The sequence below is a fragment of the Paramisgurnus dabryanus genome, chromosome 4, assembly GCF_030506205.2.
Source record: "Paramisgurnus dabryanus chromosome 4, PD_genome_1.1, whole genome shotgun sequence".
Taxonomy (NCBI): domain Eukaryota; kingdom Metazoa; phylum Chordata; class Actinopteri; order Cypriniformes; family Cobitidae; genus Paramisgurnus; species Paramisgurnus dabryanus.
Window position 1 is genome coordinate 28,948,598 of NC_133340.1, and position 27,235 is coordinate 28,975,832.

At 38.4% G+C, this 27,235-nt stretch overlaps 2 protein-coding genes and 1 long non-coding RNA gene across 3 annotated transcripts in view; 1 reads left to right on the forward strand and 2 right to left on the reverse strand.

Moving 5' to 3' along the window:
- Positions 1-1,262: 1,262 nt before the first annotated feature.
- LOC135735646 (sodium/potassium-transporting ATPase subunit alpha-1-like) lies at positions 1,263-16,494 on the reverse strand. Its single transcript, XM_065254115.2, has 22 exons — positions 16,337-16,494; positions 11,959-12,078; positions 11,789-11,848; positions 10,857-11,060; positions 10,660-10,773; positions 10,444-10,578; positions 10,242-10,359; positions 9,897-10,165; positions 9,483-9,791; positions 7,952-8,086; positions 7,677-7,869; positions 7,413-7,588; positions 7,193-7,329; positions 6,943-7,093; positions 6,571-6,739; positions 6,333-6,487; positions 6,116-6,239; positions 5,874-6,019; positions 5,663-5,793; positions 5,481-5,582; positions 5,257-5,348; positions 1,263-3,372 (listed from the first exon to the last, which is right to left on the reverse strand). Exons 1-22 carry the CDS (start codon positions 16,346-16,348, stop codon positions 3,344-3,346), a joined length of 3,081 nt encoding a protein of 1,026 aa, XP_065110187.1. The 5' UTR covers positions 16,349-16,494; the 3' UTR covers positions 1,263-3,343.
- Positions 16,495-16,512: 18 nt separating this feature from the next.
- The window catches only part of LOC135735648 (uncharacterized), a 32,546-nt gene continuing 21,823 nt past the window's right edge, over positions 16,513-27,235 (forward strand). Inside the window, exons 1-2 of the long non-coding RNA XR_010527672.1 lie at positions 16,513-16,646; positions 17,138-17,248. This is a non-coding gene — a long non-coding RNA (uncharacterized lncRNA). The remainder of the gene's footprint in view (positions 16,647-17,137; positions 17,249-27,235) is intronic.
- LOC135735647 (sodium/potassium-transporting ATPase subunit alpha-1) lies at positions 17,880-25,508 on the reverse strand. Its single transcript, XM_065254117.2, has 22 exons — positions 25,378-25,508; positions 25,142-25,255; positions 24,978-25,037; positions 23,970-24,173; positions 23,724-23,837; positions 23,507-23,641; positions 23,307-23,424; positions 22,953-23,221; positions 22,543-22,851; positions 22,254-22,388; positions 21,971-22,163; positions 21,683-21,858; positions 21,248-21,384; positions 20,991-21,141; positions 20,736-20,904; positions 20,505-20,659; positions 19,859-19,982; positions 19,487-19,632; positions 19,274-19,404; positions 18,983-19,084; positions 18,174-18,265; positions 17,880-18,027 (listed from the first exon to the last, which is right to left on the reverse strand). The coding sequence occupies exons 1-22, from the start codon at positions 25,387-25,389 to the stop codon at positions 17,999-18,001; spliced, it is 3,075 nt and encodes a 1,024-aa protein (XP_065110189.1). The 5' UTR covers positions 25,390-25,508; the 3' UTR covers positions 17,880-17,998.

Below are 27,235 nucleotides of genomic sequence, written 5' to 3' on the forward strand. Positions count from 1 at the left end.
AAAAGCAGATCAAACAAAAACATACAAATTAGGTCATACAAATTAATCAGGGTGGTTAATTATCATTAAACTAATTTTACAATAAAAACAAATCCAAAAATAGACTTAGCTTTTATATGTTTAGTTCTAATTTCCTGTTTCTTGCTTTTGAGTCGAATGTGTTGATCTTTTTTATGATCTTAATTGACTTCTCTTTTTGTGTGGATGGAGTTTGGTGCAGTAATAATGTAATGCTTGATGTGGGCAGAATGAACGTCAGTCATAAGATCTTTGTGTGTGTGTGTGTGTGTGTGTGTGTTCAAAATTAAATTCCCTCCTTCAGATGAAAGAAATGGCTCATTGGAAATTCAGATGGCTTGTGTAGGCTGTGTAATTACCATTGAAGCACAACTGTACTCATTACACCAAACCTTCAGTCACAGGAAAAGCCCAACGCTTCAGGACTTTTTTTCAGTTTTCCTTTTTGATATTATAGTCACAAATAGTGTCATATTTGTAAACCTGCCATACAATCGTTTTTTGTCATCTGATTCACATGACTGGTGTCTTTTTTTGAACACAAGAGATGATATCGATTTAAAGGCAGACGTGGCTTTTGTGGATAACTCATCATTTTAAGAAAGACTGAAACTATAGCTCGGTTAAACATTTGAGAAAGCAGCTAAATGCTTTCGGTTCTCCGTTTTCTGTTCGGTGGAAGACAAACAGTTTTCATTTAGTCCTTATAGATCTCAATTCCTTAAGGATTCGTGTTTATGGCTTTTTAATCAATGCAACAATAGCTTGAATGAATCATTGTGGCATGAAGTCATCATCATTAAGATCAATGTTGTGAAAATTAAAGTCAATGCACATTTGTGTAGCTTATTGTTTTGGGATGAAAAGCCTTTGATGTAAACATTCACATTTAGTCTTGTTGCTCATCTTAATATGCATTAATTGTTTTATAAGGCATTTATTCTGGAAAATTAAGTCAATTTGTATTTTGTTGCTCTTTGTGGCATGAAATCCATCTTTATACATTTTTTTATAGGTTTAATTAATTCACATTAGCTGCTGCTCATTGGCTTACATCTTTTCAGGTGTGTGTGTGTGTAACTTTGTTTTTAAATGTGCTATAAACTAAACTCCAATCTCAAACTCTGACAAGCTCCATTAATGCTCTCAAGAAAAGTGGGAAATGTGCATTAGCAAATTGACTGTGGATGACACTCGAGGGACTTTGGCTCACAACAGTGCAATGAAACAGCCGATGCAACGCGTCCGGTAGACGTTGTAGAAAGTCTGCTTTATTGAGTCATTGTAACAGTCGTCATTCTCTAAGGAATACAATCACATTTAGATTCAGCGTATACAACAAGTTTAAATGATCAACGAGCCCCATTTTTAATGGATGATGCTTCATTTTTTCCAAAAAATGGATTTTGTACATGCACATCTGTTTATTGTTGAGGGTGCATCAAACACTACAGCTGGTGCCTCGGTTGGTCTGGAGTTGGTTTGCAGTCCCTTAAAAAATGGTTTTCACTCTTTCACAGACCAAACGTTTCGAACACATCAGAGAACAACCTAAATTTCAAATGCATAGTCATGTGAACGTCATGCAGAAATCATGCACAGACATAACATAGATATTACAAACTCCCACTCGAGGTCACTCGGTCATAAAACCTCCGACCTCTCCCTGACCCCTCATCCTAAAACCTAAGTACTCTGCTACTCACTGAAAATGGAAATAATAGGAATGATTCATTAAGAGACTGAATACAACTGATACGATAAAAACACTGCAGTTATAAGCTAGTTAATAAATGGCAGTGCTGGTAAGTGTTAAGATTGAACGAATCCTAAAAAAAATCTAATCTGAATGGTTCTTATAATGCTCTTGGTCTTAGTGATGAAATGACTTGGGAATGTATTTGTAAGATTCACACATTTGGTGATTTTGGCAACTATGATTTAACAGCGAGCACATGGCAGATTACTGGCTTTAAAACTGCACTTGTGAATCGACTCTTTTGCACTTTATATGCAATTAATCAAAAGTGAGCAAACACAACCTGAGCTCAGCAGGTTAAATCGCTGATAATGAAAATAAATTGAGTTTAATGGCGCATCTTGCGCAAGTTCATGAGAGTGCAAGTTAATGAATTGTAGGTAATGTATTAAACAAGCAAATAAAACGCATTTCAACAGCCTCATCTGAAATTAGCCATTACTACGCATGATAATTCGACTCTCATCCAGGTTTTAGGAACACAATCTCGAATCCCAACCTACCGCAACCGGATCCATCATCCATCAGGTTAGATGCATACATGACAAATTATTCAAGCCACACAACCACCTGCTATGCAAGAGAACCAAAAATATTTAATAATAAGGGTATTTGGTTATTACTTTAATGATTACATAAGAGTGGCTTTACATCAACAGGTATTTGATTGAATGCAGTGTCCACTTGGAATGAAATTCAATGCCAGAAATGCATTTATGAGAGGTATCGGTATTAAACTACTCAATGCTTGGTTTTACGATCTTCATCTCAGTTGTCAGACAGTTAAAGTATCCTGTATTAGTAAAATATGATTGATCTTATAAACTGTTGGCTCTTTAACGTCTAAAACTGTGATGGATGAGTTTTCCGCTTTGATTTCGGCAGGATGGGTGGAGGAAAGTGAAACTTTGCAGATATGAGACCTGGATGGGATCTTGCAACCAAACAGATCATATACTTTTTAGTAACCGAGGCTGTTGAAATGGGAAGAAAATTAAGTCCATGCTAGTACCTTTCATCCACTTTTTAATATATCATGTCTGTCATTCCCCTTACAAAACATTAACAGTGAAATTGAAGTTATTGTCATTATTGGTTTTTTTAAATGACAAAAGCTTCTTGCAGTATTTTAGGTAGAGTTCATTATTAGATTTTACAGTAACGGTATTGTAGTTGAAATACGGTACATTTTGTACCAAAGGGTTACCAAAAAGGTAAAGTAATGGGAAATCCAGACAAACAGCATTCCTGTCATGCACTCGAGCTTCAAGCACTTGCCAAATTAAAAAAATATAGATAAACAACAGACAAAACGTAAAAATAAATCAAATGAAATGAAAGACACAAAGGGTGGGACCTGACTGCAAGTTTATTTTATATTACACTTTTAAAAACACGTATAAAATTGGTCCGGCTTCAGAAACAAGGCACGCAATGTCTTGGTTCACGATCTCAGTGTTTGTATCAAGCATTCCCTATATAAAAACACATCCAGATTACTGAGGTTAAAATTCCGAGCAGCAAGTCAACCATGCAAATAAACTTGTGTGATGCAGACTGAACACTTTAATAGTAGGTCTCCCTCTCCACCCAACCTAAAACAAAAGATAAAAATCACATTAGCTCTGTATGGTCTTGTTTTTAAAATTCATTAAATGTAATTCCAAGTCAGCTAAAGTGAACACACACATGGACTCTGTTCCATACCTTAGTGAGCTACCTATCTAGATAATATTTAAGGGACCATAAGAATATAACATTAAGGCATCTTATGATTTAAACAGTTTATACGAAAATTAAAAAAACACTTCATGGAAAAGGAAATGCCAAAATGCAATGTAACTTGTGAAAAACTGCAGGGTGACAAATCGCTACATCTATGTCGGCAGTACAGATAGCTATGTAGGTTTTGGAACAGAGTCATGTTACATAACTACTAAGGATGCACCGATGTATCAGCCTATAATCAGTATTGGCAAATAAAAGCATTTTTTCCCACTATCAGACATCGATAGTTGTCTGGGCAGATTAGATCCTGACAATCAAAAGGGGCAAAAGAACTCAGACCGTGAGATTATTTCAAATTGGGTCACAATGACAACAGGAATGCTCTGCACTTCAAGGATTTTTCAACCTGATAATTTGAACTGTAAGTAGCAAAACCCAAAATATCGGTATGTATCGGTATCATTCACGACATGATGATTTAAAACGCAAGTAGCAAAACCCAAGACATCGGTATGTATCGGTATCATTCACGACATGATGATTTAAAACGCAAGTAGCAAAACCCAAGACATCGGTATGTATCGGTATCATTCACGACATGAAGATTTAAAACGCAAGTAGCAAAACCCAAAATATCGGTATCATTCACGACATGAAGATTTAAAACGCAAGTAGCAAAACCCAAAATATCGGTATGTATCGGTATCATTCACGACATGAAGATTTAAAACGCAAGTAGCAAAACCCAAAATATCGGTATGTATCGGTATCATTCACGACAAGATAATTTGAAACGCAAGTAACAAAACCCAAAACATCGGTATGTATCGGTATCATTCACGACATGCTGATTTGAAACGCAAGTAGCAAAACCCAAAATATCGGTATGTATTGGTATCATTCACGACATGATGATTTGAAACGCAAGTAGCAAAACCCAAAATATCGGTATGTATTGGTATCATTCACGACAAGATAATTTGAAACGCAAGTAGCAAAACCCAAAACATCGGTATGTATCGGTATCATTCACGACATGATGATTTGAAACGCAAGTAGCAAAACCCAAAATATCGGTCTGTATCTGTATCATTCACGACAAGATAATTTGAAACGCAAGTAACAAAACCCAAAACATCGGTATGTATCGGTATCATTCACGACATGATGATTTGAAACGCAAGTAGCAAAACCCAAAATATCGGTATGTATCGCTATCATTCACGACCTGATGATTTAAAACGCAAGTAGCAAAACCCAAAATATCGGTATGTATCGGTATCATTCACGACATGAAGATTTAAACCGCAAGTAGCAAAACCCAAAATATCGGTATGTATCGGTATCATTCACGACAAGATGATTTGAAACGCAAGTAACAAAACCCAAAATATCGGTATCATTCACGACATGATGATTTGAAACGCAAGTAGCAAAACCCAAAATATCGGTATGTATCAGTATCATTCACGACAAGATGATTTGAAACGCAAGTAACAAAACCCAAAATATCGGTATCATTCACGACATGATGATTTGAAACGCAAGTAGCAAAACCCAAAACATCGGTATGTATCGGTATCATTCACGACATGATGATTTAAAACGCAAGTAACAAAACCCAAAATATCGGTAAGTATTGGTATAAAAAAAACCCAACCCCTTATTCGAAGTAATTGAATAGCCGTATCAGTACAGAAATTTAAATCGGTGCATCCCAAATTATTACACGTATAAAATCATTCTCTTACCTCCTGGGCTGCGTCGGATGATGAGTTTACGGATTTCATCATAAATAAAGATGAGGAGTGAGTAGGGGAAAGCACAGAACCACCAGTTTGGTCTAGAAGATGACAAAACAATCATTATGACAACAGAAAAGGGCTATTTCATACTGCACCAACACAAACGTTCTTGAGAAGACTTTCCCAAAACCAATTCAACACACTGGACCTTTATGAAATAAGACACTCACTTAAGTGGGTACATTCTAAGAGCGACGTCCATGCCTGGGCAGTAGGACAAGAAAGCGGCTAGAGCAGTTTCTTCAAACAGTCCAAAGATGAGGATCTTATTCCTGTAAAGAGTAACGGTGATATTTGTTAGATCAAGCATTCATCTTCATAACGGGAAATTTAGTCAAAGCCAGTTACTCACTTCATTCCTTGCTGGAAAACTGAGTTCCTTCTGGTCTTGCAGATGATCAAATCTGCCCACTGTACGATGACAATACTGGTGAAGAAGGCTGTGTGGCATGTAAACTCGACAATCTTCCTTTGCTCGTATGTCTGAGGTAGCCAAAAACACAAGAATTAGATTGGATACTTATAAAAGATATAACCAAAAAGCTGTCTATCGGCACACTTACCCATTGCTGACCATAGCTGTCCTCCAGGTCATTGACTTGCTTGTCATCCCAAAACACTCGAATACCCAGTAACGTTGAGGGGAGAAAACCGTTTTCGGCCAGGATGACAAAATACGTAAAGAACCCAGCCAGAGCTTGAATCATTCCTGTTGAGGAAAGCACAATGACAATCCATTAAATTTCCACAGACCTTCAAGTCAGTGAGTCAATTCAGTTGAGTGCCGCAAATCCAAAACCCTTACCGATTTGACCATAGGCTATGCTAATAAGTCTCTCATTTACAAGTTTATCCGTCTTGGGGTTTCTGGGTTGACGTTTCATGATGTCGCTTTCAGCAGCTTCATAGGCCAATGAGATAGCTGGAACCTTGAATACAGGACAGAGGACAATAACGTTTTAACTCAAAACCAAAACTTTTAATGAAACGTCTAGGTAGAACTAAAGCAGCACTACGCTTACCATGTCAGTGCCCAGATCGATACAGAGAATGGTGACGGTTCCCAAAGGAAGAGGGATGTTGACAATGATGAAGAAGAGGAAGGGAGTGATCTCAGGAATGTTACTAGTGAGGGTGTAAGCGATGGATTTCTTCAAGTTATCAAAGATCAGACGACCTGTTTGATGAAAACAAGGCGTACAGGTTAGGTCAGGATTTGGCACAGCAGCAAATGTTGGGTATTTTTTCAACGACGTCTACCTTCTTCTACTCCAGTGACGATTGAGGCGAAGTTGTCGTCCAGTAGAATCATGTCAGCGGCCTGTTTGGATACATCAGATCCAGCAATACCCATAGCCACACCAATATCAGCCTTTTTCAGAGCAGGAGAGTCATTCACACCATCACCTGTTACAGCTACGATGGCACCCTGTGGAAAAACAACAATTCATCTAATATAGTCTCTTTATATTTTGTCAAAACTACCTGCAACCAATAATGAGCAACAATGCATTTGGTTAATCACACCTGATAGCATCTCTGCCCACAATGAAAGCAGCGGTAAGGTACTTATGGCTTTTCAACATGAGCTGGTGACATTTTGATTGATCTGAAAGCATACAGGACACAAACCTGTCTCTGGCAACCTTCAACAATAATCAGCTTCTGTTGAGGAGATGTTCTGGCAAACACGATTTCTGTGTGGTGTTTTAATACATCATCTAACTGCTCAGAGGACAAATCCTTCAAGTCACCACCGTGAATCACACAAGCTTTGGCATCCCTTCAAAGAAATGAAATGAGTTGAAAAACTGGATGTCATAAATATCCACACAGTCACAATGACTGATTGGGAGACCCAGACAAAGGAGGATCCGGTTACCTTGGGTTGACCTCATTAACAGGAATGTTAAGGCGAGCAGCGATGTCTTCGACGGTTTCGTTGCCCTCAGAGATGATACCAACTCCCTTGGCAATGGCCTTGGCTGTGATTGGATGATCACCGGTAACCATGATAACCTAAAAGAGTTATCAGAATCAAAACTCTTAGTTTACTTCCATATATATTTTGGCCATTTGATTGGTTATTTCTAATGATGTACCTTGATTCCAGCGCTCCTACATTTGCCCACAGCATCTGGTACAGCGGCACGAGGAGGGTCGATCATGGACATAAGGCCAATGAAACAAAGGTTCTCAGTTGGGAAGTTAACTTCATCGCAATCAAACTGGAAGTCCTCTGGGAACTGCTCATCGGGAAGGTGGAAGTGGCAAAATCCTGTCAAGGCGTGACCAAGAAAGAGTTAAGAAATGATTCAGAGTGAAGGTAAGGTTGAAGGTTTAAGTAACCGTAAGTGCAAGATTACCAAGTACTCTTTCTCCCAGACCACCAAGTTCCAAGTAGGCATTCTGGAAGGCATCCTTCATCTCATCATCGAGTGGCTGCTCTTTTCCTTGGATCAAAATGGAAGCGCACCTGTCCAGGATTCTCTCTGGAGCTCCCTTCATTACCAGCAGGTGTTTGGTTTCAGACGGTGTGAGGTTCTTGTGGATGGAAAGCTTAAAGGGTACACAGGCAGAAGAAGTTAGAAATCACAGAAATCTAATTCATCTGCAGGTTTTTTTGGTTCGATGGTGGTACCTGATATTTGTTGGTGGAGTTGAAAGGGATCTCGGCGATTTTGTTGTATTGCTCTCTCATCCCTTTCACAGACCCACAGCAGAGCTCTATGCACTTCAGAAGGGCAGATTCAGATGCATCACCTGCCACATCTCTCTGCACACAAAAAAATATGATGTTATAACAAGGTTATACCGAAATCCAAAATGATACCAAGGAGCACTCGATTTGTTGCACGCACAATAAACAAACTGCATCAGTGTTTAAGCAGGCCAAGGAAAAATGGGCCCTTGAATTCAAGGCAACTCTCCAACAAATTAGTCCCATTAAAAACAAGGCAGAAATGACATGGTGTTTACAGAGAAACAGTGTGTTCCAGTGAGAGACTCTGGAGAGCAAGGGGCTCAAAAATCCCCAGAGGCAAAGAGTAAAACTAAGAACAAACACAGCCTGGCAGTGAGGCAACACCTCTCCAACGGCAGCATTGTAAACAGAGTTTTTCATTTGTGAAGTAAATGCAAATCTGTGCCAAAGCCATCCAGTGGTTTGAACACATTGCTAGGACGTTCTGGGTGGTTGCATATTTTTAGTTTTGTCCATAGCACAAACTCTGCAGAACTAAATTAGTTTAACACTCCATAATAAGGTTAGAGGAGTAGTTCAACCTAAAATGAAAATTAGCTCATGCTTTACTCACCCTCAAGCCATCCTAAGCGCAAGACTTTCCTCTTTCAGCCAAACACACTCAGAGTTTAATCAACCCCATAACTGGTAAAGTGAGTTTACTTTAATATTTTGCATGTACATTTTAATCTATCATGACAAACTAAATATCACTGGAAAAGTCCAAGAATGTAGTTTTCAAAACCTTTTATCAGTAATAATGATGCATTGACAGTAATGTATTAATTTGTGACAAGAGTATGTAGCAAACTGTTGACACCTAGTGGCCGTTGTTGGTAAAACCACTAAACGGGTGATTATTTTATGTATCGTATATTCATCACTTGTTTGCATTATTTATATTTATTACAATAATTGTAAACCGCCATATTTTTAATATCTAATTTTATCACCTTCAGACACTTCTGTGAAAACTTTAAAGTATCTTCTTTAAAACAAGATTCAAGATTAGGTTTCTAGACCAAAAAAGCCAGAATTATTTAAATTTGAAGGTGTACATCACCTTTCCACCCCCCACCACTCAAAAAGGGCTCACCAGTTAAGGGGTAAAATAATATCCTAAATCTTTTCAGCTTTATAATGGTGCATTCTTTTAAAAGCTCCATAAAAGTCCGCTGATTCACTTTGAAAGATATTTATTTAACTGAATGGATTAGTTTTTGATGGATTAATGCACTTTAAAAATAGGGCTGAAAAGAGCCAGGATATTGTCTAATATAACGCCGACTCTGTTTGGTTGGAAGAAGAAAGTCAAATTCACTTAGGGGATGAGTAAAACAAGAGCTAATTTTGATTTCTGACCCATTCCTTTAACTTACAAAGACACGTTGCATAAATAAACAAACTTCCATTGAGCATCATAACAGACCTTTAAAATCGGGACGCTTTCTTGTTCGGCAAGGAAGACGGCGCGGTTGCACAGGCCGGCAACGCGTGCGAGGGCGGCCCACGTAGCTGAGCTTCTGTCAAACGCGGTTCCACTTTGGTTCTCTGTGGTGTCTGCTTCGTGAATCTGGTTGTCAAACCACATGTGAGCCACAGTCATTCTGTTCTGGGTTAAAGTTCCAGTCTTGTCAGAGCAGATGGTGGAGGTTGAGCCGAGAGTCTCCACAGCTTCAAGATTCTTCACCAGACAATTCTTCTTTGCCATACGTTTGGCTGTCAGAGTCAGACACACCTGGAAACGAAGTAGAAGTTAATGCACTGAACAAAAAAAAAATACCCAAAGCCTTTTTCTCTGTCATAGATACGATTTACTGTAGCAGATGAATGTGGCACTTACAGTGACAGTAGCCAAGAGACCCTCGGGCACATTGGCGACAATGATACCGATCAAGAAGATGACGGCTTCCAGCCAACTGTAGCCGAGAATCAAGGACAAAATGAAGAAGCTCACACCAAGGAAGACGGCTACACCGGTGATGATGTGGATGAAATGTTCAATCTCAATAGAGATGGGGGTTCTACCCACTTCAAGACCAGAAGCAAGAGTAGCGATACGACCCATGACTGTGCGGTCACCAGTGTTAATGACGACACCTCTGGCAGTACCTGCAAGCAAATTAATTCCAGTGAGTTGTAATCTAGATTTACTTTCATGGTTTCCTTCATAACCAACATTTCGTACCTTCAACACAGTTGGTAGAAAAGAACGCAATGTTTCGTGTCTCCAGAGGGTTATCGTTGGAGAAGTCAGGGGCTCGAGTCTGAGGCTCAGATTCACCAGTGAGGGAAGAGTTGTCCACCTGGAAAATAACATGAACATTTGTAAATCCTTGTGGGCATCAAATGATTAAATTAAATAAATTAATTTACAATGACAGCTGTACCTTGCATCCGTGCGCGGAGATGATACGCAGATCTGCAGGAATCCTGTCTCCACCCTTGACCTCCACAAGATCTCCCACCACCACTTCTTCAGCATTGATATTCTTCTTCTCGCCATCACGGATGACCAAAGCTTGCTGTGTGACACATCAGAAGTTTGGTTAACATCAATAAAGAAACATCTTGAAAATACGTACACACAAAGCAACTTCACCAACCTGAGGGACGAGGTTCTTGAAGGAGTCCATGATCTTGGAGCTCTTGGCCTCTTGATAGTAAGAGAAACATCCAGTGATCATCACGACAGCAGAAAGCACGATTCCCAGATACAACTGTTCAGGACAACAGAAAAACAGAAAAAAGGTTAACACTGCTATGAGAAAACTGCTGAGATTCAAATAAACTTGATTCTTACGTTATCATTGGCAGGTTCATCCTCTGAGGCGGCCAGGATACCATAAGCCAGAAAACAAAGGATTGCTCCAATCCACAGGAGAGTTGAGAAGCCTCCGAAGAGCTGCTTGCAGAACTTCACCCATTCGGGTGTTGTTGGAGGTGGAGTCAGAGCGTTGGGTCCATCACGAGCCAAGATTTCAGTAGCACGGGAAGCAGACAATCCCTGGAAAAAAAGAGATGCGTTACTCATATGTCCTTACATCCAGAATTATATAAGAGTCAGAACTACCCAGCAGTCAGCAGCTATGGTTCCAGGGAACATACATTATTGTGCAAGTCTTAGGCCAGGGTTCCCCAAATCTTACCCTGGAGGCCAGAGCACTGCAGAGTTTAGCTCCAACCCTGATCAAACAAACCTGAGCAAGCTAATCAAGGTCTTCATGATCACTAGAAAATCACAGGTTGGAAAGTTTTCTTTAGGGTTGGACGTAAACTCTGTAGTGCACCGGCCCTCCAGGGTAAGATTTGGGGAACCCTGTCTTAGGCCATCACCAAGTCAGTATTTAGTCTGATCTCTCAGTTAAACAGCCTGACATCTACACCTACATCTTAAAGAAACAGAGCATGTATATAGAAACTAAAGTAGTATAAACCATTAGATATCTATAACTGTGCGCTAAATGATGTGAAGTGTTTTTTTGATGATCGTTTCTATCCAGTCTGCTCGTTTTATTGGATTTAACCACAGCTGTCTGCATTTATTTTTGCCTGGGAGTGTATGTACTAACACAACGAGATGATATTTGCATTCCTTGTGTACATGACTCTATGCTGATTTGTATTGGCATCAAGATAGCATTGTGACGTAATCGTGACATCTAAAGGATCTGAGGGGTCAATATGACAAAATGCATGTATGTTAATGCAATGTACCCTTTAACAACAACTCACCTTGGTTAAATCAGTGCCGTATTTCTTACCGAGTTCATCCAGGGATAATCTGTGATCATCCTACAGAAATGTAGAAAGCACAAAGGTCATGAAAACAGTTCAATACAAATTTGTTCACCAATAGGTGTTTCAAATAATAAAAGAGGCACATTTAAAACAAACTGACTCACCAAATCCACTTCTTTCTTCAGTTCATCCATGTCTTTATCTTTCTCTTTTTTGCCCTTGGGCTTTGGCTTCTTGCCCCCCTGCTCTGACGTGGCCGCCAGCTCATATTGTTCTCGACCTTCCTGGAGAGGAAAGTGTAAAAACAATTGCATTTTGAGTGTATTGTCCAACACAATGGTCTCCAACATGGTGCCCGCAGGCACCAGGTTTGCCCGCATGAAGATTGCGAGTTGCCAGCCAAAGCACATTCTATTAATAGCCTCAATTTTAATATGCATTCATTACATAATTTTTATACAAGCTCGGCTTCTTTTATGCATGTTAACATTTAAAAACATATCAACAAGTAAAATAAAAATGTGTCAAAAAAGGAGATTGTTTTATCCATTGTGGTAACTCTTGCTTAAAAAAGGTAGAAGACTCCAACAAACGTTTTTTAATGACTTAAGTTTATAGATGTGCATCGGTTACACATTTGCTTTAGAGGCTTAATAGTGCCGAATCCTCACAACTTAACTGATCTTACACAATGTCTATGTGCATGAAATGCATATAAAAGTGTAAAATATTAGCAAGAGATAACTTAGTTCGGATACCCAAACCAGTAAGGTGATGCTACTGGATAACACGTCACTATTAACATTTAACTTTAAAAGCAATCAACCCTGGACCTGTACTATTGTTATGCAACAGGTCTTATCATTGTAAATACGATAGGTGACTTATTATCTCGTGAATGAAGATTTTCTTTGGTGATAAAGACAAGTAACTATTTTAAAATGGTCAAAATCGACCAATAACCAGTTTATATGATACCAGTTACAGGATATTTTATCTCTGGATTGACTTTGTATCACAATGCTTCAGTATTTGCATGCAAATTTCTTTTTTTTATTCTTAAGGGAATGTGTATTAATATGTAAATTGGCTGCATTAATGTAGATATCAGTGAACCCATGTCAGTTAGTTGACCACTAACTTTGTGTGTCTATATATTAAGTCAAAAGACTTTTAAAGTATCCCATCTTCAAACAGGTAATACACAAAAACATATTTTTTATAGTATGACATCTTTATTTTATCTTCATCTCTACAGCTGGGTCTTGATATAAATCTGCAAACGCGACAAAATAAAAAGTGGAAAAGTTGTTTATATTGTACATAAAAAGGAAGATAAGATAAAAGGAACACAAAACAAAAAGTGCCCAACTGATCACGACATCAGCAATATCTTTTCCATTTGCTTCAGCAAGTTTTTTTATTTAAATGCTTACTCATCAGGTTTAATACATGTGTGGTCATCTTGCATGTTGTGTATGCGTGTGGAAAAAGTCAAAAGTTTGAAAGTGTTTGTAAAAGATTCATTTTGTGGTAGTTCTTGAATCTCTTCCTATTCTTCAAATATCCAAAAATATATATTCAATCTGAACTATATGGGTTTAAAAGGATTATTTTGTGTGGATCTGTCTGCAGAAACCCATCACACCGCTTATTCTGGGACTTTGCACTGTTGCCATGGGAAACAGAGCTACACCTTTAGACCGTGAGTGAATGGATGGAGTATCAAATCCGGCTCTCTTTGTTTCACAAGTGGCAAATAAACAGAGAAGGTAATAAAGGAAACACAGCGTATTAACTCATGCACTAATAGCCCTGTGACTGGTGTTAACTACAGATTAACATAAACCCCACAAAATAGCGTGGGGACCAAAATATTATGCTTTCTTTTCTGATACGAATTCTAGCTCTGCAAGTTGATGCTATCCCAAGATAATATGAGAACGTTCATAAAGCATCTTGTGTGTTGTAACAGAAGAAAGAAAATCTGATCTTCTCTAAAAATGAAATGAAGACACATTTTTATTGATCACACAAAATCTGAGATTTAGAAACTAAAATGTACAATCTGTTAGTGCACTGCACCGAAAAAGGTATAGAGGGTTCCCGAGACGTCCCCTCGGGGCCGATCCGCCTCTACGGTCAGATGGGACTGTCAATGACAAAAGGTCTCACTAACACATAGTGACTGATGAATGGAAAGAATGCTGAACCCTTTAGAGGAGGGGTGACAATCTTACCCTATATACACACACTGGAGGGGAGTCGACTACACAGCTGTGATCAACACCTGATGTCGACTTTAAAACGCATGCAATTCTAAAATTCCAATATTAACCAATGCTTTGTGTTTAACAGCAACTGCAGTTTGATGACTGCTGGGTTAGAGATTACAAACTGACCAATGCTGGTCAAATATGAATCATAACATTGCAGAAGACATATTACTCCAAATACTGGAGAAGTTGCTTCAATAGCTGCCTTTCCATTCAAGTGTTGCGCAAAACTTTTGAGTAGTTACCTCCCGAATCGCTCACGCGGTATTTTGATGTCATGCGCTTGGTGATCCTTGTGACGCCACACAAAGTCGAACACACCTCGTCTGTTAGTCCTCCAACCAAAGATATCATGCCATATTTTACAAACGTTAGGTGACTTTTAAATCCAAAAAGGTGTTTTGCTATACATTTTTTTTTCGAATTTCCTGAAAAACCACCTCAACCGAGCATAAAAACGTTTTATGCAGTTTATGCAAAATTTCCAGTGGGCACTTTTTACAATTCACCATTTCAATTTGTGCAATTTAAAGGATAATGACAATGCAACTAGTGTCTATAGTGGTACCACCAACCAAACAAGCAATACCACAAAACTTATTGAAATATTGCGATATTACTACATTATATCATTGCCAAACCGCAGTAACTTTTCTAAAAGGTAAGAATCAAGTACACGATGGTAAAAAATATGCAAATTCACATAAAACCCATATCATTCCTGCACGGTTCAAAATAACAGCAAGATCCATAAGAAAAACAATACAACATGTACACTACATGCTTGCTTTTAAACTCTAAATGCATCCACAAACAACAACGTCTGCAGTGGCAAGACATCTTCCCCATTGCGGTGGGATTTAATGGGGTTGGGGGCGTAGCTCATTGCACCAAACCCAGATGAAACATGCCTTTGCTCTCCATCACACGAGATACTGTGAGATTGAATGGATCGTTTCAATCTACACTGATGATAAAAGTGTCATTATATTACTGCTATTATAATGCCAATGAAAGTAAATGAGAAGAAAGGGAACAATTCACAATGCACAAATTACTATACTGATTATATTAATTCTGAATTAAAGCTACAAATAGGTGTTTAACAGCAATCTTTGATATTATTCTCGTATATCTTCATTTCAGCCTGTTGAAGTCACCCAATCTTCTGCCCTTAGAGATAAAATAACAAACAAGAGCCGATGATAAGAGCTTATCTACCCCAAGAAACAACTTTGTCTACACTACACACCAAATTATATTTACCAACGCCATGACATTAAATAGAAACATGATCAACAGTTTATTAAAACAGAGCAGTACACTATTTTATCCATTAGGGGTTTGAATGGGTTTTAAACGGAAGTGTTTCAATGTATCTAATAGCTTTTTATGGGGGGTAACAATTTGGGGAGTTTAACATGGGTATTTTGTGTAGCATACAGTTGATGTTATAAACAGAGCTATGCATTTTGAGATATCAAATCGATGAGTAAAACAATGCATTAAAATAATAAATTACAACATGCTAAACGTAAAACGCGCTTCTCGTAAGTCTCTGTTATTTTAATTACATCATAAAACGATATATATATCAGATTATACATTGCGTGTAGGCTACCTAAAAGTTTAAATGAAGGGGTTAACCCATGTTGCGTACCTTGTTGGTTTTACGCAATATTGTGTCGCTGTTTCAAATGAAACCGTTCATGTGTCGCGCTCGGAAACATGTGGCCGACAGAAAAACCTTCATGGTTTCTTAAAGATTTCTCTTTCTGTGAACTAAACAACAGTGACGGGCATATTTTCACTTTTGTGACACGCAATTACTTTAACTTAGCAAATGTAAAAGTCACAAGACTGACTATATTTGCTTAGTCAAATAGGCCGTGCAACATCGTGGGTGTATAGGAAGTTTGCGCGCGCCTGCTACATTCCTGTAATCTTGAACGAGGCGACTCTTAAAAGAGAGTTTGCCGATCATTTAAAGCGATATACCTCAACTTGTTGCTGCTTTCCGGAAAATAAACGGGGTTGTTTAAATCATATGGGTGGACGCACAAATCTCTCATTCATTTCAAGTCAGCTAAACGTTCAAACTGCGGAAGTCTTTCCCACTTTGGGAAGCCATTAAAAAAGGAACCATGTGAACGCCACAATGTATTGCGTTCAGACAAACGCAAATTTAAAAACAACAAGCAAACATCACTAGACATTCCTAAACAGTGTACAAAATAAAACACCAAATGCATAAGTCCACACTTACTCCTCGTCCCATGTTGCTTCTTTTGATTTAAGACGACCACCTGAGGGTTCCAAAAATCCGAGTTTTCTTAAAAACAACAAATTAAAAGTCCCGTTTCCTTTTTTTTGGTCTTTTTCTTTGGTCACCGCTGGACGCGTCTTTCCACCCGGATACGCATCCAAGCCGCGTTACGGTCTGAACCTTCAAACGCTTATATACAGCGGGGTTTTTTGCGGTGACGTCTGCTCGGTTTGCCATGGTAACGCGGAGGAAAGGGGCGGGGCGTGCAGGGGAAAGATCAGCGATCAGCGTTTTAAACAACGAGTGATCGGTAAGATTGTGTCAGACTTTCAACTCTGAACTTTGATCACGTTAAATAAATGCCCTTGACTTCTTTCTTCATACCAGATAGTGTTTCTTTGATCTAATCTTGGTTTGTGAATAAAAACGAATCTCTTTCAAGTTAACATTTATTTTTATACGAGTGTCTCTTTAAGAGCTCATTATACTGTTTATTCTTGCGTAACCTGGTTAAAAAGTGGCTATCAAAATGTTCTTGTGAATCTTACTCGTGGAAAATGCAACAGTAAGCACGTTTATGATGTCGAAAAAATCCTGACTGGCTCGGTTTATCATTGCCTCATTTGTTAGCTCATTCATTTACTCGACTGCATTCGCTCCGTCAGTAAATTGTAAACTGATTAAATGAATTTATATTGGTGGTGAAACTCATTCATTGTAGCCTGCTTCTTGTCACATTTATCTCAACATAATTCTCTTGGGATCTCATTTCATGGTTATTATCTTTTTTTTGTTTCTAAGGATTATCCCCATTAGATGGATTATGGCCATTAAGAAGAAATGTGGCACATGCTCGTGTTGAATTGACCGATACTGTTGAATCTGCGCCTGTATGGAGACTGCATCTTCAAAGTAGGCGAGCTAAAAATATCCTGAATTTTATTTACAAGCTGTGGGCTCCAGCCTATAAATGTGTTGTCATGGAAACTATCATGTCACCCCCTAATTTTAGACAAGAAGAATGCCCCCTAGTGGGAAAAGTGAATTGTAATGTATCTGATCTCTCAGTCTATTAGCTGTTTCTTTAGTTTCTGCCTCTTTCTGCTGTATTGACATTTTTTTCTGAAACGACAGTCAAACATATTTCAGATTCCTGCTAATGCTTTTTTAGAGCGACTGGTAATCATTTTAGCTTAACATTCTTGAAGTACCGTAATTTATTCTTTCTACTTTAATGGAGATATGTACGCTTTAGCATAGACATAAGATTTTATTCATTAAATAAGACGATGCTATTTTGCTTCCCTGTGAGAGATGCATTTTAAAGGTGTTAAATAAAGTATGTCTATCAGTATGTTAAGTGCGGAAATACTTTGATACAAAAATAAATAAAACAAAGCTGAGCTATTAATAAGCCCTGTGGATTTCACACATATTCATTTTTGTCATGATTCCACCGACTTCTCTCGATAAATTGAGCTCATTATAATTACAATAGAGGAAAGCTACATTCTTCTTTTTGAAAGTTAAAAAACAAATGCAAATTTTATCTGACTTGACTGGATATTTATTGGTTGAAATGTGAATGTTCTGTGTCATTTGAAAGATATAACAATGAATGAATGAATGCATATAAGTTTGCAATAGAAGCTCTTCCTCTTCTCAGTAGTACGTTTCTTGTTCCATCCAGCCTGAAACAATAAAGCAGAAATATTGCAATTATTTCAACCATATAATCTCTCTCGAAGGAATGGTGGACAACAAAGTACCGTTGTGAAAGATCTGAGATCCCAACTCAAATGAAAACAAAGTGTGTTAAGGTGAACTCTTTGGTTACCTCCTGGGCTCCGCCTAAGGATGTATCTTCTGACTTCATCATAAACAAAGATGAGCAGTGAATATGGGAAGGCACAGAACCACCAGCTTGGTCTACAAACCAAACAAAAACGTTAAACAAGTCACGTCTTCAGAAAAACCTAAAAATGAGTATAAACAAGTAGGGTTGCCATGGGAACTTAATCTGGGAAATTTTGGAAATATTCCAAATTGGAAACTTAATGGAAATTTATCAAAAATTTACAGAAATTATTTTGGAAATTAAGGGAAATGTATATAAATGATATCATATACAAACATAAATAAACATTTTGTTTGGTCATAAGCAGACATGCAGGCAATGTACTACACATTTTGAAAAATCTTGATACTTGCTCATTAAGCCTTGATTTATTTGATCAAAACCCTTTAGAAATCATTCTAATAGAAACACACAACACAAGGACGTTTTAAACTAATTTATGTTATTTATGTAAATTGTGAATACATGCAAAGATGGATATTTTGACATTATTTTGTGTGCAGATTTTAAGAAATGATCTGTGCATGTTAAGGGCCTTAATGGCCCTTCAGTAAGCAGTGTGCTGTGTGCATGTGACTGAGCAATGTGCAGGGTAGAAATTCAACTGAACGTTTAAAAAAATATTATGCTGCAAAGTTTTTATTACATTTAGGTTCCCTGTTATAGGCAACTTTTTTGTAAATTCCCAGTTTATTCCCATTAATTCCCATATATCCCTGTTATTTCCCATATATTCCCATGGAAAGTTTTCAGCCTTGCAACCCTATAAACAAGACATGTTCACTTACTTGAGTGGATACATTCTCAAAGCCACATCCATGCCTGGGCAGTAGGACAGAAAAGCGGCCAAAGCTGTTTCCTCAAATAGTCCGAAGATGAGGATTTTGTTTCTGTAATACAAAGATTTTTTTTAAGTTTTGGCTCTGGATAACAAATCTGTGGCTCCTCTGCAATAATGATCATGAAGATTATGCTCTTTTAAAATAATAATCATCAGTTTTCTTGCGGTGGGCTTATAGACGTAAAATGAGTTGGACGTTGAGCAAACAGTCCAGATATTTTATGGTTTGTTTGTGTACCTCATTCCCTGCTGTACGATGGAATTTCTTCTGGTTTTACAGATGATCAGATCTGCCCATTGAACAATCACGATACTGGCGAAGAATGCCGTGTGACACGTGTACTCTATTACCTTTCTGCGCTCGTACGTCTACAAACACAAGAGCAATATTTTAACGTAGATATTTAAAATATTTCACAGGTTCAGATTGTAGAAGAGCTGTGAGACTCACCCACTGTTGGCCGTAGCTATCCTCCAGATCATTGAGATATTTATCATCCCAATTTACTCGAATTCCTATTAGATCAGATGGCAGGAATCCATTCTCAGCGAGAATGACAAAGTAGGCAAAGAACCCTGCAACCGCTTGCATCATACCTAAAATTCAGTTTGATTAAATTAAAAAGTAGCAATGTCATAATTAATCATGAAATACATAGGTAAATATGGGAATTGCACAATAAATAAGTTCACTTAAGTGATTTGTAATTTTATAATGAAGTGCTATATGTTAGATGACAAAGCTGAGTACAGGTTCCAGCTCACAAAATGAATGGTTGGCATCAACAGCAATAAACATTGTTATAAATAAACCTGCTCATACCGATTTGACCGTACGCCATACTGATTAGCCTCTCATTCACCAGTTTATCTGTTTTAGCATTTCTGGGTTGTCTCTTCATAATGTCACTTTCAGCAGTTTCATAGGCCAATGAGATTGCAGGAACCTGTGGTGACAATACAAAACATTTAAATAAAAAAGCAATTACAGAGTTATAACATAATGCATAGAATTAGAAAACACTAACATTTTAGACCAAATGTTATTTAAGGTTAAGGTCGATGTACCTTTTTTACATTTGGCAGATGATTTATCCAAAGCAACTAACATTGTAAATTAAATTGTATAAATTTTTATCGTTATGTGTGTTCCCTGGGTTTGTGCAAAGAAAGAGAGTGAGAGACAGAGAGAGAGAGAGAGAGAGAGAGAGCGAGAGAGAGAAAATAATTGAGTTTCATTTTTAACAAACCACCATTATGGTGATCAGTGTTTGCATGAGGTAAAACGTCACTAAGGCACTCTTGGGACACCAAAGACATCTTAAAAAAGTCTTGTGAAATGTCCCCTTTAAAATTATGATTTTCAGACCAATAGGGGGCACTGTTCATGGATCAAGTCAAGCGTCAAAGTGCTGGATTGGAGTTTTCACTAGTAACCAAATCTTAAATGGAGTGTTCTTTTTACCTACCATGTCAGTGCCCAAGTCAATACAGAGAATGGTGACTGTGCCCAAAGGTAGAGGAATATTAGCAATGATGAACAGAAGGAAGGGGGAAATCTCAGGGATGTTGCTGGTCAGGGTGTAGGCAATGGATTTCTTCAAGTTGTCAAAGATCAAACGGCCTAAGATAAAAAAAATATATGTCAAAGTAACCTTGAAAATTCATCTGCGAGTCAGGCCTTTAGGAACATTTCATACCTTCTTCTACTCCAGTGACGATTGAGGCAAAGTTGTCATCCAGCAGAATCATGTCAGCGGCCTGTTTGGATACATCAGATCCAGCAATACCCATAGCCACACCAATATCAGCCTTCTTCAGAGCAGGAGAGTCATTTACACCATCACCTGTTACAGCTACGATGGCACCCTGATAAAGACACAAAAACGCTGAACATGTTATACTGAACTGGGAAAAGTCGTCTAGTATGAGCAATAATAACCATCTGATGGTACCTGTCGCTGACAACCTTCCACTATGATCAGTTTTTGTTGTGGAGAAGTTCTGGCAAACACAATTTCTGTGTGGTGTTTGAGGATATCATCTAGTTCTTCTTCACTCATACTCTTCAGTTCTCCTCCATGGACCACACAGGCCTTAGCATCTCTGGAGATACACTTTGTATTAGCGGAGATCTTTTGCAAATTCAGTATTTGTTTCAAAAATTAAACAATAACAGCTTTGTTGTTACTGGTTGATAATACCAGTTTACCTTGGGTTAACGTCTCCAACTGGGATGTTTAAACGAGCTGCGATATCTTCCACAGTCTCATTGCCTTCAGAGATGATGCCGACACCCTTCGCAATAGCTTTAGCTGTAATCGGATGGTCACCAGTAACCATGATAACCTGCAAAAGGAGATTCTGAATTATTATTTGATCAACTGAATTTGAAAGCAACAAATGTGAAGGAAATTGAATATGTTGCAACAAAGCTGCAACATATTCAACCAGCGGATCTTGAATCAAGAATAAAGTCTTGATTCAATACCCTCGGCAATAGCCTTGGTTGTAATTGGATGGTCACAAGAAACCATGCTATCCTGTGATAGAAGACATAGAGGCTTAATCATCTGATTAATTTAAATACAGTTGCTAAAATGTAATATATTTTAGCAATGGATTTTGAATCAAGGTGAAACAACACCTTGATTCCAGCACTCCTGCACTTGCCCACAGCATCTGGTACAGCGGCACGAGGGGGGTCGATCATGGATATAAGACCAACAAAACACAGATTCTCAGTTGGGAAGTTCACTTCATCAGCATCAAATGCAAACCCTTCAGGAAACTGGTCATCAGAGAGGCTAAAGTGGCAGAAACCTTTGAGAGAAAGAACACAGAATTACTAAAGTGTGTTACAACAAACTACAAGCAGGTTCTTCTGCAGTTTTAAATGGATAGTGATGAGATTAATTTCATGAGGTGGCTTTACCCAACACTCTTTCTCCAAGTCCTCCAAGTTCAACATAAGCATTTTGGAATGAATCTTTCAGATCATGGTCTAAAGGTTGCTCTTTTCCTTGAATCAGAATAGTGGAGCATCTATCCAAGATTCTCTCAGGAGCTCCTTTCATTACCAGCAGATGCTTAGACTCTGAGGAATTGGGATTCTTGTGGATTGAGAGCTGAGGAAAAGCAGATAAGAAATCATTAGCAAGACCAATCAAATCTCTACAATCTGATCTCTAGAGATTACCTCAGCATATAGAAAATACCTGATATTTGTTGGTGGAGTTGAAAGGGATCTCAGCCACCTTTGCGTACTTGTCTCTCATTTCAGTGATTGAACCACAGCAAAGCTCAATACACTTCAACAAAGCAGACTCTGATGCATCACCAGCTGTTTCTCGCTGAAAAAAGATTGATTGAGTTTCACTTGCAACAACATTTTTACTAATGAAGACACAAATTGTGATGAACCCAAAAAAGTGTGCATAAATAACTTTTCTAAGATACTTTTCTAAGTTTCTTAAGATCAAGTATTAAACACTGATTTGGGCTCACCTTAAGAATTGGCAGATGGCTCTGATCACCAAGGAAGACAGCGCGGTTGCACAGGCCAGCAATGCGTGCGAGAGCCGCCCATGTAGGAGAGCTTCTGTCAAACGAGGCTCCACTTTGGTTCTCTGTTGTGTCCGCTTCGTGAATCTGGTTGTCAAACCACATGTGAGCTACAGTCATTCTGTTCTGGGTTAAAGTTCCAGTCTTGTCAGAGCAGATGGTGGAGGTTGAGCCGAGAGTCTCCACAGCTTCAAGATTCTTCACCAGACAATTCTTCTTTGCCATACGTTTGGCGGTCAGTGTCAGACACACCTACATGAGTAAAGGCAAGTTAAGTAATCTCAGGCATAATAGCCATACAGGTTTGAAAACAGATATATGCCGTTGAACAATGTGGTTGCCTTCTGACTTACAGTTACAGTGGCAAGGAGACCCTCGGGTACATTAGCAACAATGATGCCAATAAGGAAAATGACAGCTTCCAACCACCCATATCCAAGAATAAGGGAGAGGATGAAGAAGGTCACACCCAGGAACACAGCTACACCAGTGATGATGTGAATGAAATGTTCAATCTCTTTAGCAATTGGTGTCTGTCCACCTTCCAGGCTGGAGGCAAGTGTGGCAATACGGCCCATAACAGTGCGGTCACCAGTGTTGATGACGATACCTCTGGCAGTACCTAGTAAATAAGGTCAAACTTGAAACTATATTTTTTTTGTTAGTCACTTTGATATTTTATCCAACAAACTTGAGATGATTTGTACCTTCAACACAGTTGGTAGAGAAGAACGCAATGTTTCTCGTCTCCAGAGGGTTTTCATTTGAGAAGTCAGGGGATCGAGTCTGAGGCTCAGATTCACCAGTGAGGGAGGAGTTGTCCACCTGGATAAAAGGTTGGAAAGCCATTTACAGGAGGGTCCAACAAGAAGGTTTTTGTTATTGTGAGAGATGCCATTTTTCTTACCTTGCACCCATGAGCAGAGATTATACGAAGATCAGCTGGGATTCTGTCTCCACCTTTGACCTCCACAAGATCGCCAGCGACTACTTCCTCTGCATTGATGCTCTTCTTTTCTCCATCACGCACAACCAGGGCTTGCTGCATGATCAAAATGAATTACAGTGAACGTCCTTGGTTCTGTGTGCTACATTTTCCAAGGAAGTATTGTATATTTCTGTACCTGAGGGACAAGATTCTTGAAAGATTCCATGATCTTAGAGCTCTTGGCCTCTTGATAGTACGAGAAGCATCCTGTGATTATGACAACACCAGCCAGTACAATTCCCAGATAAAGCTACAAAAATTAAACAAGTAGTTGATGGAGGGGGGTTACATAGGTGTTTGTCTAATTATGACACTAAGAACATATCAATATATGTCAGTTACATAATTGTACCAAAATAAATCAATGTTTGTTCTTTCATACATTGTCATTTGCTGGTTCGTCTTCTGAGGCAGCCTGAATTCCATATGCCAGGAAACAAAGAATTGCACCAATCCACAGCAGGGTTGAGAACCCACCAAAGAGCTGTTTGCAGAACTTCACCCATTCTGGAGTTGTTGGAGGTGGGGTAAGAGCATTGGGACCATCACGAGCCAAGACCTCCTTTACCCGGGTAGAGGATAAGCCCTGCCAGGAATAAGCAACAAACAGTAAACTACAGTGCATACAGACAGACGGTGGATGTGGTTGTCTTGGCCTTGTATTTAAATAAAAAAAAAAAAAATCTAGAAATGAATAGGAGACATGGTGTCCTTGTGATGTTGGGACAAGGTTAAGTGCAGAGAGGTTGGTCCAGGAAGGGGAGGGTTTAGTGGCAGTGACACGCACTCCTGCATCCAGGAGCACTGTACAAGCCAAGTGGCTCTACTAGGTGTTGGCACACTTTCCTTGCCTGCTTTCCTTCCTGGACCTACAAGTTCACCAGTGTGCAAGAGATGGGTGTGCTAAAGAAAGCACTGTTGTGCATATAAGGGCAATAGTATCTAGATTAGCTTCAATTGAGCATAATTATATGTGGCAATCGAGCCCTTCCTCTATAAATCTGATTTGGGCCTGGTTCAAGGTTGGGAATAGAAGGGGCAGGCCATTGGTTGCATGGAGGAGGCGTCTCTGTATAACAAGGCTGTATTCATATTCACAGATAGATAAGTTTCAGATATACACTGTTTTACCCTAAACATACCTGCTAGGAACCGGTAAGCTTTTAAATGTAGCCTTTGTTTATATAATTGTTGAAGGTGCCAATTAGACATGAAAGACGTCTTGTGAGCATAATGTTACTTTACAATGTTTTGTAATCAGGTTACAAGTCTTTCTACAGTGATAAAGGTATACAATCCTCCAAGAAGCGTATGACTTGCAATAAACTTCACAAGTTAAAATTTGTAAAGATGCACATAAACCATTTGAAAACCCTGAAACTCTACTCACCCTGTTTATGTCTGTACCGTATTTCCGATGAAGTTCTTCTAAAGTTAATTTGTGATCGTCCTGCAGAAAAATGTGAAACCAAACTCATTATTACTGAAGGATCACGCATCACTTTGTAGTCATTTTATTGCGATTTGTAATTTATTTTTATCCAAGTTTCGCACCAAATCCACTTCTTTTTTTAAATCATCCATGTCCTTCTGCTTTCTTTTCGCCTTTTTTGGCATTTTGGCTCCATCTTCTGAAGTTGCCGCCAATTTGTACTTATCGTTCCCCGTCTATTGAAAATTAAATGTAAAATAACAATACAAAACGTATACAACAGACACATATCACCTTTAAAAAACAGAGCAAAATGCAAAACAAATTTATAAGCAAAATGTATTAAAGATAAACTTACGCCAAGCCCCATTTTTGTTAGTGACTCCAACCCAAAATGTGGAGTTTTTGGATGTGCTTGAATCTGTTACTCTCTCTGTGAGCTTCTTTGAAAGACAAAAGTCCTTGTGTGTTTTTTCCAGGTTCACAAAATTTATACCCTTCCAACTCACCTGTTTTTCGAGGAGGGGTTTTAAGAAAAAAATGGGTGGAGTTTGGCTGATGTCAACTTGCAAAGTATTCAACCTTCATTCAAGCATGTAGGTCATTCAACTCTCCGCTAAAGAACTGGCCTCTTAAAACTATCTTGCCTCATTATTAGACCTATACACCTATATTTCCAGTTTTGGTCTATGCAGTGTATATATCATATAAAATATAATGCTATTTGATGCTAACCTGATCAGACATCATTTGTGAAGTACTAAAGCGTATCATTTATCAAATTGCTGATATACAGACCACTGTGTAACCATCAGCAAATATTATTTGGTCAAGTTGCGGCATTGTTATTCTGCTTCTCATTGTGCGTAACAAACTGACTTCATCTATATTTATAGTCTATAGTCTATATTTACAGTTATTACTAATCTCTATTATCCCATAACTGTATGTTTCCATCACTGTCTTGTGTCAATAATATAACACTGTCCTGCCCACTAAAAACCAGGCAAATACAGCGTTTCTACCCGGCATGTCTTAGTATTTTTGTCTAATTTTCCAGTGAGTCTTGTTTTCTTTTCTTTAATGATTCTTTGCATGTAATGAGGCACCACCTTATTTTTATGACTTTTGGCCACTTGATGAATTCAAAGGTAAGTAATGGATGACTGTGTAAATTGTATTCTTCCTCATTCATCAGTCACCAAGTAATAAATCTGACAGATAATACCAGGACTGTGTTTTGTAAACGTTATGCGGTCAACAGTGGATTAAGTCTTCTTCACACAGGTTTCTCAGCAGCATAACATCACTATGCAAATATACGTTCATAAATCTATGAATATAACCCAATGCTTTTTGTTCAGCGTTTGCATTCATTTGTTTGGTAAATGAAGTGCAGCTGCTGTGTCTGTACTTGACGGCATGCTTCTTAAAGACGTAGATTCAAGGTGATTCCAGGGTTAGGTGTGAATGTCAACTTAGAACATCAGTCTTTGCTACAGATTCAACCAGCAATCGATTAGTTAGTTTTCAAGGTTACATTTTAATATTAGTTTTCCTCATAAAGCCTGACACTCATTAACTGGATCATAAAATAAGGCTTGGAGCAGTAACCTAACCTCTTTCCTATATTCAGTCACTTGAATCTGCCCTTGTGTTACCCAGAATTTAGCTGAATAAGAAGTTTGGTCTATTTAGTGACCTTTCCTTTAAATGTTACAGAAACGTCTTGAATGAAGATCAAAACTCAGTAACAGGTAACAGTGAACCCATTGAAATCCATCATTTAGCTAACCGTTTCTTCAACCTGTAATCTGTCTGTCTGATACAGGGATCATTGTGAAGACAAATGGATGTTGTGTTGATGTCTATGTTTGCTATGAGACTATCATTCAGTGGAGGATGGGTGAAGTGCTCGTACTGTATCTCTCTGTAAAGACGTGACCAGAAATAGCAACCCAAGAGGAAAATCCAATGGCATTTTCCCACTAAATGTCTGGCTTGTATAGAAAAACATAAGGAGAAAATACATTTACTGTAAACAGCATGGTAAAACATCCAAACTAAAAATATATTTTGTTTAAATATTGACAAATTTATTTAAAATACGTTATGAAACATATACTATGTTTGAGAGCGATAGTTAATACTGCTTCTTTCTTTCTTTTTGTCTGTCTTCTCTCGAGTAATGTCAGTGTAAAGTTTACTCATCGATG

What these genes read in the sequence shown, in the direction of transcription:
- LOC135735646 (XM_065254115.2), bottom strand. An exon ending in ACGGCACTGATTTAACCAAG is followed by an intron (nt 11,061 to 11,788) that starts GTGAGTTGTTGT and finishes CTTTTTTTCCAG; the next exon opens with GGATTGTCTGCTTCCCGTGC. An exon ending in CATAGCCTATGGTCAAATCG is followed by an intron (nt 6,020 to 6,115) that starts GTAAGGGTTTTG and finishes TTTCCTCAACAG; the next exon opens with GAATGATTCAAGCTCTGGCT.
- LOC135735647 (XM_065254117.2), bottom strand. An exon ending in GTCTCCTTGCCACTGTAACT is followed by an intron (nt 22,852 to 22,952) that starts GTAAGTCAGAAG and finishes TTACTCATGTAG; the next exon opens with GTGTGTCTGACACTGACCGC. An exon ending in ATCGTACAGCAGGGAATGAG is followed by an intron (nt 19,085 to 19,273) that starts GTACACAAACAA and finishes TTTGTATTACAG; the next exon opens with AAACAAAATCCTCATCTTCG.